The sequence below is a fragment of the Amblyraja radiata genome, chromosome 21 (genome assembly GCF_010909765.2).
Source record: "Amblyraja radiata isolate CabotCenter1 chromosome 21, sAmbRad1.1.pri, whole genome shotgun sequence".
NCBI classification, from domain to species: Eukaryota; Metazoa; Chordata; class Chondrichthyes; order Rajiformes; family Rajidae; genus Amblyraja; species Amblyraja radiata.
The window spans coordinates 5,165,370-5,180,778 of record NC_045976.1 but is presented as its reverse complement, the minus strand read 5'-3'; the positions used below and the strand labels follow the sequence as shown (position 1 = coordinate 5,180,778).

The 15,409-nt window shown below is 44.7% G+C and overlaps 1 protein-coding gene and 1 long non-coding RNA gene across 2 annotated transcripts; one reads left to right on the top strand and one right to left on the bottom strand.

Annotated features, from left to right (window-relative positions):
- Positions 1-4,060: 4,060 nt before the first annotated feature.
- On the bottom strand, positions 4,061-14,844 carry snrpf (small nuclear ribonucleoprotein polypeptide F). The gene is made up of 4 exons (XM_033039409.1): positions 14,722-14,844; positions 13,823-13,948; positions 7,959-8,023; positions 4,061-4,375 (listed from the first exon to the last, which is right to left on the bottom strand). The coding sequence occupies exons 1-4, from the start codon at positions 14,722-14,724 to the stop codon at positions 4,309-4,311; spliced, it is 261 nt and encodes an 86-aa protein (XP_032895300.1). The 5' UTR covers positions 14,725-14,844; the 3' UTR covers positions 4,061-4,308.
- LOC116985035 lies at positions 7,637-14,914 on the top strand. Its single transcript, XR_004415193.1, has 3 exons — positions 7,637-7,652; positions 10,663-10,668; positions 14,826-14,914. It is a non-coding gene; the product is annotated as an uncharacterized LOC116985035 (long non-coding RNA).
- The last annotated feature ends 495 nt before the right edge of the window (positions 14,915-15,409 follow it).

Sequence of the window (15,409 nt, the reverse complement as noted above, 5' to 3'; positions counted from 1 at the left end):
AGATAATAAACTGCCTTCTTGTTCTTGCCACCAAAGTGGATAACCTCATATTTATCCACTTTATACCATGCATCTGCCCACTCACCCAACCTATCCAAGTCATCCTGTAGCCTCATAACATCTTCATCGCAGCTCACACTGCCACCCAGCTTTGTGTCATCTGCAAACTTGGAGATGTTACGTTTAATTCTCTCGTCTAAATCGTTAAAGTACAGTGCCTCACATCTGATGACCACATTTTTTGCCGTTATTGAGAGGAAACGCTGCTTCCACATTATCCAATTTTTTCCTGACTTTGGTTGATCATTCCAGCCAATTCTTGTCATACGCCTTGCCCTGCCCCATCTCAAACCAGATGCCCAGCACCTCCAAGTCAGACCACATGGTGAAGAGGACAGAAGATCTGATGGGCCAGTTGCTGAAGAGTAGGGCCTCGCTCTTCCTGAGGTGAGCCTGGCTCCCAATGCCAACTCAAACTGGTTGCAGATGCTGATCAATCTGCGGACAGGTTGTCGATCTGAGCAAAAGACAGCGATATTATCCTATGCTGCTCCCAATGCATGGTCTTGAGGTTGTCATTACCCTTGTCCCCCATTAATGTCACATTCAGGGGACACTCATCCTTGTATTCCTCTCGTCATCACCTCTTCCCCAGCCAACAACGGGCCATTATGGACTCCACCCTTGCTTGGTCATCTGTTGCCGGCACTGATTTTCTTGCCCCCAGTACTCCAGTCTGCCCCCCTCCACCACCTCTACCTGTCAGTCTGAAGAAGGGTTCTGACCCGAAACATCACCTATTCCTTTTTTCTAGAGATGCTGCCTGACCCTCCGAGTTACTCCAGCATTTTGTGTCTAACATTGAAAGAACTGTTCTCCAATACATTGGCCATGTGAGGCTCAGTGAGAATCCAAAAGTGGCAAATTAGATTTTTGTATTAAAGTGCACAGTCGAGATGTGATCTGCATTCTCAGAGTGAGTGCATTATTCCTGGAGTGTATAGTCTGATTGAATCTCCACTCTGCAATCACTCCAGAAGGAACCTACAGAAATGTTGATAGACACCAAAAGCTGGAGTAACTCAGCGATACTGGAGAGAAGGGTCTCGAGCCGAAACATCACCCATTCTTCTCCAGAGATACTGCCTGTCCCGCTGAGTTACACAAGTGTCTATCAACATTTCTGTAGGTTCCTTCTGGAGGTTCCTTCGGTTTAAAGCAGTACCTGCAGTTCCTTCTTACACATACGGAAATGTCAATTCACTCAATGTCAAAACACATACATTTGTGGTATGAATTTACTTGATGACTACATTTCTCAGCCTACAACCCAGGAGATCAAAAATCCTAAGCCTTTTCTGTCCTTAACAATTATACAATCTAAGCTCTAGACTACAGCTGAAATCAGTGCAGTGAACTTTGGATGCATGTGCCTTTGGAGTGCAACTTTTGCTCAGGAAAGCAAAACTGTACATATCACGCCACCTGCAGGCTCAGTAAGGCTCTACATGATTACAAAGGAAAGTCTGACAGATGCTATAAATATCAGCCGAGACAGTAGCCCTGGAGAGAGAAAAATTATTAATATTTCAGGTCAATGACCTTCCTTCGGAGTGCACCTGACCTTCTTTAGACATTACTTCAGACTTGAGATACAGAACAGAAACAGGCCCTACTGCACATGTCCGTACCGACCAGTGATGTTTCCACGAGTAGTAGCTCTACTCAATAACCAAACGTCTGTAGCCCCCTTTTGCTCTGGTATTTTGTTTAATCGATAATGTTTTATAATTAATGTTTAATGTTTTATGTGTCATTGCTAACTCACTGTATGTCATGTTATCACTTGCGAGTGGAGCACCAAGGCAAATTCCTTGTATGTGAATACTTGACCAATAAACTTATTCATTCATTCATCTTTGGAATGTGGAAGGAAGCCAGAGCTCCTGGAGAAAACCCACGCGGGCAAAGGAGGAACCTACAAACTCCGTACAGACAGCACCCGTGGTCAGGATCAAACCGGCCTCTGGCACTGTAAGGCAACAACTCTACCGCTGCGCCACCGTGCCGCCCACAGATATTACCTGACAGTGATTATTCTTTTCCTTAACAATTTCCTTAACTATTTAATACTTCAACCTTTTTTATTATAAAGGACAAAATATCCCACATATAATCTCTGCCCTTCATTACCAGGATGGCCAAGTCCCTTTGAAATAGTACATCCATTTTTCCCCACCACATTTCCAAGCATTACATCCACCAGTCACGTAGGGCAGCTGTGTCGAAGACCTTTATCTATTTGAAGATAAAGCTTTACTGGCAAATTATTTTGCACAGAACCAGACTCTGAATGTCCCTTGTCTTCCAGTTTTCCTGTTGATCTAGAATGATAAATGGACAAGAGCTTGAACCCAGATGGTCAGCCATAGAAATATCCACATTACAGGTCCCATTTGGAAGGGTTCTAATGTTAGTTGCGGTGACTCCAAGAACGGTGGGATGTGGACTGGGAAAGGAACCCAATGCTCTTTCATCTACAATGTTTAACAAACATTTAGGCAGGTACATAGATGTGAAATGTTTAGAAGGCTACAGGCTAAACAGAACTGGTTCAGATAGACATCTTGCTCGGTATGGACAAGCCATTCTTCTTGCCGTTTTTGACTATTTTAATGAATAACCATTAGTTTGATTTTGTTTTTTCTCTATAAAAAGTATCCTGGAATAATTACATTCACAAATGTGGATGCAAAATGATGAAGGTTATGTCATGGCCAACAAACACGTTTATTTCTATTTGAGCCTTTGATTAACATGTTCATAAGTGATAGCAGCAGAACTAGGCCATTCGGCCCATCAAGTCTACTCCGCCGTTCAATCATGGCTGATCTATCTTTCCCTATTCTGCTGCCTTCTCCCCATAAACTCTGACGCCCGTACTGTAAGTATCTATCTATCTATCTCTCCAATCTCGGCCTTAAAAGCATCCATTGATTTGGCCTCCACAGCCTTCTGTGGCAACTACTAATCATTACTTACTAATTAATCATTCAGAGGTTTTGATTTTCCTTCGTTTTTCCATATTCCGATTCGGAATGGTGGCTCCCTCTAACATCCTGAAAAAACGGTTATCATTTTGATAAGTCACAGATATCTTGTCTGATCTATGAGCATCTCTCTCATGCTCTGTTTTTATGGATATTTTTAGTTACTGGTTAGTTCTATCATCCTGATGTTTTCTTCCAATTTTCTCATTTTGTCCATGTCAGAACCTACCTGACATGCATATTAAAGTTCTGAAGGAGGGTCTCGACCCAAAACATCACCCATTCCTTTTCTCCAGAGATGCTGCCCGTACCGTTGAGTTACTACAGCTTTTTGTGTCTATCTTCAGTTTAAAGCAGCATCTGCAGTTCCTTCCAACATGCAAATTAGTGTCCTCTGCAGCCTAGTCATTTGATTTATTAAATGTGAAAAACTAGAGGGTATGGCTACAAGGCCAGAGTGGGACAATGTTTTTCCATCACACAGTGATGGGTGATTGGAAAGTGCTGCCACGGGCGATGGAAGGAGAAACGATATTGGCATTCAAGATGCATTTAGATTGATACATCAATATGCTGGGAATGGAGGGATATGGAGTACTTGCATGCAGAAGGGATTAGTTTAAGTAGGCGCTGTGTTCGTCAGACATCGTGGAAAAATAATGCACTACAGATGCTGCTTTACAAAAAAACAAGCGATAAAGTGCTGGAGTAACTGTCAGGCAACTTCTCTGGAGGACATGGACAGGTGACAATTTGGATCAGTGCTCATCTTCATACTGACCGGCTGAGTTACTCCAGCACTTTTGTGTCTTTTCGTCCTGTGCTCTGCTGTTTTGTATTTGCCAGGCCACAGGACGTCTGATACAATTGAAACCCCATCCCAATAGAACAGCCCTCTCATTCCCCAGCATCCCATTTCTCACCACCAATCTCTGAGCCTTACATTCAATTCTCTGATCTAACCCCGATATATAAAACCTGTTGAATATCTCCAATTGCAACACACTTAATTGCAAAGATAAAGAATTTTTTCTTTATTGGTTCAATGCCCACCAGCATTCATGTTTTAACATGGAATCCAAAAAGAGACACGCACATACAATTAAATTAGTTTGCCCCGTATAATTGAGGAAAATACATTTTGCATCATAATAACAGACATACTAAGGGGCACTGCAAATTGAATTTTTTTATCGCTCAATATAAAAAAAACATTCAAAAGATGTACACATAGTTATTTTAAAAAAAATAAAGAAAATCACTCTCTCATTTCTCCATCTTCTTCTTCCTCTTCAACTCCTCTGATGTACAATACATTGTTACACCTATTTAAAAGAAAGCAGAGGGTCAGTGTTCAAAAAGGTCTGTATACTATGAGCAACCAAATTATTCCCCCTCACTTTAAATACGAGCAAAATGGTAACACGATGTGACAGGACACTGGTTTCATTATGGTCTCCCACATTTAAATCACGAGGATTTAAGTGGAACAGATACATCTTGCTCCCATAATATAAGCACCTAATGAGACTACATATGGAATAGTGTCCTGTCATCCAACCAAAGAAGAATATCCTTGCAAGAGGCAATGCCTCAAAAGCTCACTGAATTAATTCTTGGGATGATGGCTATATTCTAATAGAATGGATAATTTAGCTCACCTCAAGTTTTTGAAGAATGAGAGGTAATCTTAGGTTAGGCTAGAGATAAAGTGTGGAATTGAATCTTTTATTTGTCATTCAGACCTTTCGGTCTGAACGAAATGTCGTTGCCTGCAGCCATACATGTAATAATAAACAACACACAATAAACACAAATTAACATCCACCACAGTGAGTTCACCAAGCACCTCCTCACTGTGATGGAGGCAAAAGTCTTTGGGTTGCTGTCTCTTCCCTCCTCTTCTCCCTCTGCGCTGAGGCGATACCCCACCGGGCGATGGTAAGTCAGTCCCGCGGTTCAAGCTCCGCGGCCTGCCGCCCTCCAGTCCAGCGGACGCAGTTGTTGCCATGGGAGCTCCGGAAAACAGGCACCAGCCTGTGACCTGCGAGCTCCCGACGATGTCATCCACTGGCCCGGGGCCAAGCCCCGGATTCAGTTCGCCGCCGCCAGAACGCCGCCTCAGCCACCGGAGCACCGTCTCCGCCCTGCACCGGGCCGCCCACACGGGAGCGTCTCAGCCCCGCACCGGGCTGCCCCCACGGGAGCGCCTTCCAGCCGGGAGCCGGGCCGCCCACACGGGAGCACCTTCCAGCCGGGAGCCAGGCCGCCCACACGGGAGCGCCTTCCAGCCCCGCACCGGGCCGCCCTCACGGATGTGTCTAAGCGCCGCACCGGGCCGCCCTCACGGGAGCGTCTCAGCGCCGCACCGGGCCGCCCACACGGGAGCGCCTTCCAGCCGGGAGCCGGGCCGCCCACACGGGAGCGCCTTCCAGCCCCACACCGGGCCGCCCACACGGGAGCGCCTTCCAGCCGGGCCGCCCTCACAGGAGTGTCTCAGCCCCGCGCCGTCCACCCTCACCGGAGCGCCGAGTCGTGCCGCTGCCCGAACGCCGCCGCAGCTAGAAGACGGCCAGCCTCGCGTTGGTAAGTCCTGGCTGGCTCTACCTCCGGATCCTCGAGGTCGGTCGCAGGTTGAAGGCCGCCAGCTCCGCCATTAGGCCTCAGCTCAGACGGGGGAAGAGAAGGGGGATACGACAAGAAAGTCGCATTCCCCCCCGAAGGGAGAGACAGAAAGCCTTGTTTCACCCCCCCCCCACACATAACACAACCTAATAACCAAAAGTTTAACTGAACAAGACAAAAAAAACACAAAAAAGTAAAAACAGACAGACTGCAGGCGAGCCGCAGCCGTTTCACAGCGCCGCCACTTCCGGAACAGGCCCTTTGGCCAACCGAGTCCTTGCCGACCAGCAATCATCCATACACTAGCTTTATCCTAGGGACAATTTATAGAATGTGGGAGGAAACCAGAACACTTGGAGGAAAACCATGCAGAACGTACAAATTCCGTACAGACAGCACCCGTAGTAAGGAATGAACCCAGGTCTCTGGCGCTGTAAGGCAGCAACTCTGTCTTATTTAAACAACCAAAAATCCATTCAGGTCTCACCTCCCCAACTAAGGATGAAGGGACAAGTTGAAATTGATTTAAGAGGAGAGATTAAGCAAACTGAGTTTATACGCTTTAGAAATTAGAATTAGGTAATTGCACTGAAGTGCACAACATTCTTAAAAATCTCAACAGTACAGATTAAGGGATAAAGTTATCCCTGTGCAGAATGCCAAAAAACACAAATCAATCTCAAAAAGAAGGGTTAGCTATTCAGGATCAAGAGGAGAAGAAATTCCTTCACCGAATGGTCACAACTCATAGGCTGTGGAGTCCAGTCATTGAATATAATCATTCAAGTACATTTGGGCGGCACAGTGGCGTAGCGGTAAAGTTGCTGCCTTGCAGTGCGAGGGACCTGGTTCAATCTGTCTGCCTGTATGGAGTTTGTAACTTCTCCCTGTGACAGCATGGGTTTCTCCGGGGGGCTCCAGTTTCCTCCCACTCCAAAGGCATACAGGTTAGTAAGGTTATGCAAAGAGTAGGAGTAAACAGGTCCTTTTCACAATGGCAGGCAGTGACTAGTGGGGTACCGCAAGGCTCAGTGCTGGGACCCCAGCTATTTACAATATATATTAATGATCTGGATGAGGGAATTGAAGGCAATATCTCCAAGTTTGCGGATGACACGAAGCTGGGGGGCAGTGTTAGCTGTGAGGAGGATGCTAGGAGACTGCAGGGTGACTTGGATAGGCTGGGTGAGTGGGCAAATGTTTGGCAGATGCAGTATAATGTGGATAAATGTGAGGTTATCCATTTTGGTGGCAAAAACAGGAAAGCAGACTATTATCTAAATGGTGGCCGACTAGGAAAAGGGGAGATGCAGCGAGACCTGGGTGTCATGGTACACCAGTCATTGAAAGTGGGCATGCAGGTGCAGCAGGCAGTGAAGAAAGTGAATGGTATGTTAGCTTTCATAGCAAAAGGATTTGAGTATAGGAGCAGGGAGGTTCTACTGCAGTTGTACAGGGTCTTGGTGAGACCACACCTGGAGTATTGCGTACAGTTTTGGTCTCCGAATCTGAGGAAGGACATTATTGCCATAGAGGGAGTGCAGAGAAGGTTCACCAGACTGATTCCTGGGATGTCAGGATTGTCTTATGAAGAAAGACTGGATAGACTTGGTTTATACTCTCTAGAATTTAGGAGATTGTGAGGGGATCTTATAGAAACTTACAAAATTCTTAAGGGGTTGGACAGGCTAGATGCAGGAAGATTGCTCCCGATGTTGGGGAAGTCCAGGACAAGGGGTCACAGCTTAAGGATAAGGGGGAAATCCTTTAAAACCGAGACGAGAAGAACTTTTTTCACACAGAGAGTGGTGAATCTCTGGAACTCCCTGCCACAGAGGGTAGTCGAGGCCAGTTCATTGGCTATATTTAAGAGGGAGTTAGATGTGGACCTTGTGGCTAAGGGGATCAGAGGGTATGGGGAGAAGGCAGGTACGGAATACTGAGTTGGATGATCAGCCATGATCATATTGAATGGCGGTGCAGGCTCGAAGGACCGAATGGCCTACTCCTGCACCTAATTTCTATGTTTCTATGTTTCTAATACCATTTTGTGGTTAAATTGTAAATTGTCCCTAGTGTGTAAGATAATGCTAGTGTACGGGTGATCACTGGTCAGCAAGGGATTGGAGGGCCGAAGGATCTGTTTCCATATTGTATTTCTAAAGTCTAATTCATATAGCAAATACTAACAGGACCTATACCGAATGTTATCGATGAATTTAATAAGATTTTGTTATATTCCTGCAAGATTTCAATTCCAAATTGTATTAAATAAATGTTTACCTTATAAGTACTTCTCCAAGATGACCCGCTAGAGCTCCATCGATATATTCTTCTGTATTGGCCAGCTGAACAAAAGAAAAATGTTAAGCTGTCGCTGCTAAAATCAATGCGTATCAAAACTCTATACGGTGCAGTGGAATAATCCTAAATAAACCAATATTAGATACTCAGCAATATTTTTACATCATTTAATGAAACAATACATGAAGCAACCTCCACCTGGGACAAATTTCCACACTAATTTGTCATTGGGATGTTAACTGGGAATTGCAAGCTGAGTACACTTGAATAAATCTGGAATTGTAAAAAGCCAGTATTAGCAACAGCAGCTCCGATAGAAACTTGATACATTTATCCAGTTGTGCTAATATGACCAGACTCTCAACAATGCCTTCTCCATGACTGAGAGGCACTCAGCTGGATAGTAGTGCTACCTCAAAATGTAGGAATTAGCAGTTGTCAATCATTGCCCACACTTCTGCTCTCCCATCCATATGGTTATCCTCTTCCTTGCCTTCCGTCTTCACTAAGGAGGACACAAGCAATCTTCCTGATATAGTAGTGGCCAGAGGATCTGGGGTGACGGAGGAACTGAAGGAAATCCACATTAGGCAGGAAGGTGTTGGGTAGAGTGATGGGACTGAAGGCTGATAAATCCCCCAGGGCCTGATGGTCTGCATACCAGGGTACTTAAGGAAGTGGTTCTAGAAATCATGGACGCATTGGTAATCATTTTCCAACGTTCTATAGATTCAGGATCAGTTCCTGTGGATTCGAGGGTAGCTAATGTTATCCCACTTTTTAAGAAAGGCGGGAGAGAGAAAACGGGGAATTATAGACCAGTTATCCTGACATCGGTGGTGGAGAAGTTGCTGGAGTCAATAATAATAATAGATTTTATTGTCATTGCACATATATGCAACGAGATTTGGTATGCCCGAGAAACATGATTTATAAAAACAGTAAAAACAGTCTAAAGTGCAAATGTGTCGGTACCGGGTCGATGTGCGACGTGACCATCCGAGGGAGACAGTTCATGGGGGTGGGGGGCACTCAGCAGGGCCGGTTCAGGGGATGAATCATAAAATAGCAGCCCATTTGGATAGCAGTAACAGGATTGGTCTGAGTCAGCATGGCTTTACGAAGGGGAAATCATGCTCGACTAATCTTCTGAAATTTTTTGAAGATGTAACTAGGAAAACGGACAAGGGAGAACCAGTGGATGTAGTGTACCTGGACTTTCAGAAAGCATTTGATAAGGTCCCACATAGGAGATGAGTGGGTACCGCAAAGCTCGGTGCTGGGACCACAGCTCTTAACAATATACATCAATGATTCATATGAAGAGATTCAAAGTAACATTAGCAAATTTGCAGATGACACAATGCTGGGTGGTAGTGTGAACTGTGAGGAGGATGCTATGAGAATGCAGGGTGACTTGGACAGGTTGGGTGAGTGGGCAGATGGATGACAGATGCAGTTTAATGTGGATAAATGTGAGGTTATCCACTTTGGTAGCAAAAACAGGAAGGCAGATTATTATCTAAATGGTGTCAAGTTGGGAAAAGGGGAAGTACAACGGGATCTAGGGGTCCTTGTTCATCAGTCAATTAAAGTAAGCATGCAGGCAGTGAAGAAAGCGATTGGCATGTTGCTCATGTTAGGAGTTGAGTATTTGAGCAAAGAGGTCCTTCTGCAGTTGTATAGGGCCCTAGTGAGACCACACCTGATGTATTGTGTGCAGTTTTGGCCCCCTAATTTGAGGAAGGGCATTCTTGCTTTTGAGAGAGTGCAGCGTTGGTTTACAAGGTTAATTCCCGAGATGGCGGGACTGTCATATACTGAGAGAATGGAACGGCTGGGCTTGTTTAGAAGGACGAGAGGGGATCTTATTGGAATATATAAGATTATTAAGGGTTTGGACACGCTAGAGGCAGGAAACATGGTCCCGATGTTGGGGGCGTCCAGAACCAGGGGCCCCATTTTAAGAATAAGGGGCAAGCCATTTAGAACGGAAACGAGGAAACACGTTTTCACACAGAGAGTTGTGAGTCTGTGGAATTCTTTGCCTACAGGTGGTGGAGGCCGGTTCTCTGGATACTTTCAAGAGAGAGCTAAACAGGGCTCTTAAAGATAACGGAGTCAGGGGATATGGGGATGCAGGAACGGGGCACTGATTGGGGATGATCAGCCATTGAATGGCAGTGCTGGCTCGAAGTGCCGAATGGCCTACTCCTGCACCTATTGTCTATTGACATCACTGCCATCACTAGAACATGGGAGGAGAACAGCGGTTCTCCTGAGGCAGCCACACAAACAGATTAGAGCAGTTAGAAAGGATCTTGGCTTAAAGTGATTTTAAGAGGTAGGAAAGGCAAAACAAGACAGGATCTCTTAAAGTCAACATTCACAAGATTATGTGTTTAAGAAGGAACTGTAGTTGCTGGAAAATCGAAGGTAGACAAAAGTGCTGGATAAACTCAGCGGGTGCAGCAGCATCTATGGAGCGAAGGAAATAGGCAACGTTTCGGGCCAAAACCCTTCTTCAGACTGATGTAGGGTGGGGGGGGAAAGGCTCTTCTCCCCGCTGAGTTTCTCCAGCACTTTTGTCTACATTCACAAGATATACCTAGTGCCACATGCCAATAAGTGGAATAACGTGTTAAGAGTAAATAACTGCATAATGGAAGAAATGCTGCAGGAGGGAGAGGTGTAGATTTGAGACTTTGGGATAGTTTATGGGCAGGCAAAATGTAAGTCAGTCTGGTTACACCTCCACAGGCGAAAGTAAAGGGCCTGTCGCACTTGGCGATTTTTTCGTCGACGGCATCATTGATTGGACAGGCTAGATGCAGGAAAAATGTTCCCGACCAGAACCAGGAGTCGCGGTTTAAGAATAAGGGATAGGCCATTTAGGACTGAGACGAGGAAAAACTTTTCCACCCTGAGAGTTGTGAATCTGTGAAATTCTCTGCCACATGAAAGGCAGTGGAAGCCAATTCACTGGATGTTTTCAAGAGAGTTAGATTCAAGAGAGAGTTAGATATAGCTCTTAGGGCAAACGGAATCAAGGGATATGGGAGAAAGCAGGAAAGTGCTGGTTTTGGATGATCAGCCATGATCATATAACCATATAATATAACCATATAACAATTACAGCACGGAAACAGGCCATCTCGACCCTTCTAGTCCGTGCCGAACACATAATCTCCCCTAGTCCCATATACCTGCGCTCAGACCATAACCCTCCATTCCTTTCCCATCCATATAACTATCTAATTTATTTTTAAATGATAAAAACGAACCTGCCTCCACCACCTTCACTGGAAGCTCATTCCACACAGCTACCACTCTCTGAGTAAAGAAGTTCCCCCTCATGTTACCCCTAAACTTCAGTCCCTTAATTCTCAAGTCATGTCCCCTTGTTTGAATCTTCCCTACTCTCAGTGGGAAAAGCTTTTCCACGTCAACTCTGTCTATCCCTCTCATCATTTTAAAAACCTCTATCAAGTCCCCCCTTAACCTTCTGCGCTCCAAAGAATAAAGCCCTAACTTGTTCAACCTTTCGCTGTAACTTAGTTGCTGAAACCCAGGCAACATTCTAGTAAATCTCCTCTGTACTCTCTCTATTTTGTTGACATCCTTCCTATAATTAGGCGACCAAAATTGTACACCATACTCCAGAATTGGCCTCACCAATGCCTTGTACAATTTTAACATTACATCCCAACTTCTATACTCAATGCTCTGATTTATAAAGGCCAGCACACCAAAAGCTTTCTTTACCACCCTATCTACATGAGATTCCACTTTCAGGGAACTGTGCACAGTTATTCCCAGATCCCTCTGTTCACCTACATTCTTCAATTCCCTACCATTTACCATGTACGTCCTATTTTGATTTGTCCTGCCAAGATGTAGCACCTCACACTTATCAGCATTAAACTGATATTGAATGGCGGTGCTAGCTCGAAGGGCCAAATGGCCTACTCCTGCACCAATTTTCGATGTTTCTCTAAATCTGACAGCAGACAGTCAACAACCGAGATCTAAATATTCCAGGGTGTGTAACATATAGGAAGGGCAAGTGGAGGGAAAAAGGAAAGATGGGATAGCCATGTGAACAAAAGATGACTTAGAAAGTAGTTAGAAATAATCTTGGCTCGGCAGATCACAATGCAGAAGTAGAATCAATTTGAGTGGGGCAGAAAATATTGGTGGGAGTTGTTTATAGGCCTCCAGATAGTAGCTGTTACAGCTGTATGTAACGGTGTAATCATAGGACTTTAATCTGCGCATAGACCCGCTAAATCAAATTAGTACCAACAATGTAGAAGTAAGGAATATGAGATGCATTTCTACATCAATATGTTAAGGAACAACTAGGGAAGAACCATTTTGAGTTTATGCAACAAGATAAAAAGTAATTAACATTCTTTGAACTTTAGAGATACAGTACTATTTATACTATTCTTGATGCAAGGGAACCCTAAGAATTATTATGCCATGACAAAATGTTACAATTTAAGTTCAAAAGTGATGCAGTTCAATCTGAAACTAGGGTTTTCAATAAGAATACAAGAAACTATGAAGATCTGAAATGCAGGTGGCTGGCCATTGTAGATTGGGAAATTCCATATTTAAAGTGAATAACAGCATTATAAAATAAAAATATTGCAATAAATCTATGTTTTCTTAAAGCACAAAAAACAAGAGGAAAATGGTCAAACCATGCATTAGGGGAGAAATTAACAGGAGTGTTAAATTAAAAAAGATTTAAAAAAATTGTCAGAAAAAGCGTAAGCCCAACGAAAGCTGCATTTGATATTCTTGCTTTCATAGACCAAGGTATTGAGAATAAAATTCAAGTCATACAAAGCAGCTGTACAAAATGTTGGTGAGACCACATTTTGAGCATAATGTGTCATGCTGGTCACAGCACTTCAGGAAGGATTCCTTCTCTCCAGAGATGCTGCCTGTTACTCCAGCATTTTGTGTGTATCTTCGATTTAAACCAGCGTCTGCAGTTCTTTCCTACACACTTCAAGAAGGATGTCAGAGCAAGTGACGCAGTGCGGTAAAAAATCACTAGGATGTTTCCTGGAAAGGGAGGCTGCAGTTATAAGGAGAGATTGGGTAGGATAGGTTTACTCTTACTGAACATATAGAAGGATGAAATTAGAGGTTTATAAAATCATGAATGTCGTAATCAGCCTTTCTCCCAGGCTGGGGGATGAAGAACTAGGTGGCATAAAATTTAAGAGAGGAAAGAGAATTTTAAAGGAGTTCTGCCAGGTCATTTTTTCACACACATAACCATGGTGGTTATTTGGAACAAGCTGGCAGAGACTGCAGTGAGGCAGATATAAATCACAACATTTAAACGGCATTTGGCTGGGTGCTTAGATAGAAAAGACGAGAGAGATAAAGCAGACAAATGAGGTTAGCACAGACAAGCTTCAAGGTCAGTATTTGCAAAATGGGCCAAAAGGACACACTTCTGTGCTGCACAACTCTATAGCTGGAGAAATATTGGAAAAAACTAAAATTCTGCAAACTAAACGCTTTGTAAAATAGTTAACACAAAGTATTCACACAGGTTTTGCAAACTACAAACTAGACCTGATTTAAAACTGCAAGAAGAAATCTGAAGATGGATTTCGACCCGAAACATTGCCTATTTCCTTCGCTCCATAGATGCTGCCTCACCCGCTGAGTTTCTCCAGCGTTTTTGTCTACTTACAAAACTGCAGGGGGTTTTATGGAATAGACCACAAATTAGCGAAAGCAACTGAAAGAGCATCATCTCAAGAGCCCGTGACATCTGCTGGACCAAACAAAGTCCATGTCAACTTACTCCTCACCTGCATGTTCATGTATCCGTCAACTGACACCAGGTAGCCCTTGTACTCCATGCCCCACTTCAGCTTCACCATCACCGGTTTGCCAGTCAACCCGTTGAGGAAGGGCTTTGGATTCAAAGGTAAACTCTGCAGGAAGAGAAGGAGTCAAGTCAGTCAATGTGCAGGGAGGAACAGCAGATGCTGGTTTACTCCAAAGACAGACACAAAAAGCTGGAGTCTGAGGAAAGGGTCACCTCTTCCTTTGCAACAGAGATGCTGCCTGACCCGCTGAGTTACACCAGTCACTCAGTCACCAATATCAACTCAGTCTGCTAGAAGAAGAATAAACTCATCTATCTTTGCAATTATTCTGGAAATCTTTGAAGTCCCTCAAGTTCTTTCTCTTTGGTGGGTAGATCTGCACACAGCATTGTAGGTGCAGTCTCACTTGGCTTCTTTATGATTGCAGTGATATATATAATATATATAATAATATATAACAATTACAGCACGGAAACAGGCCATCTCGACCCCTCTAGTCCGTGCCGAATATAATTACTGTTGCATTCAAATCCTTTCGCATGCAGAAACAGGCTTTTGCGGGAGAAGAGGAGAGGTGGGGTGGGGAGGAGGGGAGAGGAGAGTGGGGGGTGGGGAGGGGAGAGGCACCAGACCCGGTGAGTGAGCCCTCCCTCGCTGGGCTGCAGAGTCCGGGCTGGGCGCCTCTCTCCGGCGGCAATGAGGGAACACTTTGAGCGGCGGCTGGGACCAGAGGGACTAGGCCTGGCCCGGTGCGGCCTCAGCACTGGCGGGAACCGCGGGCCGGGCCGGGCTGGGCACGGCGCCGGCCGGGCCGCGGATTAGGCAGGTGACGGGGAGGGGGGTATAAGCGCTGCGAGCGCTGCGAGCGCCGCTCTCACCATGATGATAATGGCGGCGGCGGCGGCGCCTCTTCAGTCGCTCACTCGCTGGAGACAAGAACCACGCGCCAACCAACGAGCGGGAGCGAGGGCTGCCGGGAAAGCGCGCACTCTCACCCCTCACCCCTCACCCCCCTCCGGGCCCGTTGCCCCGGGAGACCGGGAAGCCTCTCCCCAGACCAGATGAAACGTCGCTCATTCCCTCTCCACAGATGCTGCCTGTCCCGCTGAGCTACTCCAGCTAACTGTGTCTATCTTCGGTTTAAACCAGCATCTGCAATTCCTTCTAATACATGTATATGTGTGATGTATTTGTAATGTACTATATTTAATGTAAGATATAATGTAAATGCCAGTGCCCCTTGAGGCCAAAAGAGAAGCTGGCAAATGTAATTAAAGTGAAGGGGGAGATGTGATATCTTGGTAATGTACTATATGTAATATATGTAGCAATGTTACAACATTTTGAGATTTAAAAAATCAAGTCTGCAATTTATCCCATCACATAAAGCATAAAAATAAGTTTAATTTGACACCTTCATATCTTCAGTATTAAAAATGTTATGGCCATTTTCATACTCTGAAATTAGCATCTTGTTCCATTGACTTAACTCAAAAGCTGTGAGCGAGGGCAGTCAAAAGCCCCTAACTTTCTTAATAGTTAAGAGAACTGAATGAAATTTTCAGT

What these genes read in the sequence shown, in the direction of transcription:
- snrpf (XM_033039409.1), bottom strand. An exon ending in ACGGATACATGAACATGCAG is followed by an intron (nt 8,024 to 13,822) that starts GTGAGGAGTAAG and finishes TCTTTTGTTCAG; the next exon opens with CTGGCCAATACAGAAGAATA. An exon ending in CTTGGAGAAGTACTTATAAG is followed by an intron (nt 4,376 to 7,958) that starts GTAAACATTTAT and finishes TCTTTTAAATAG; the next exon opens with GTGTAACAATGTATTGTACA.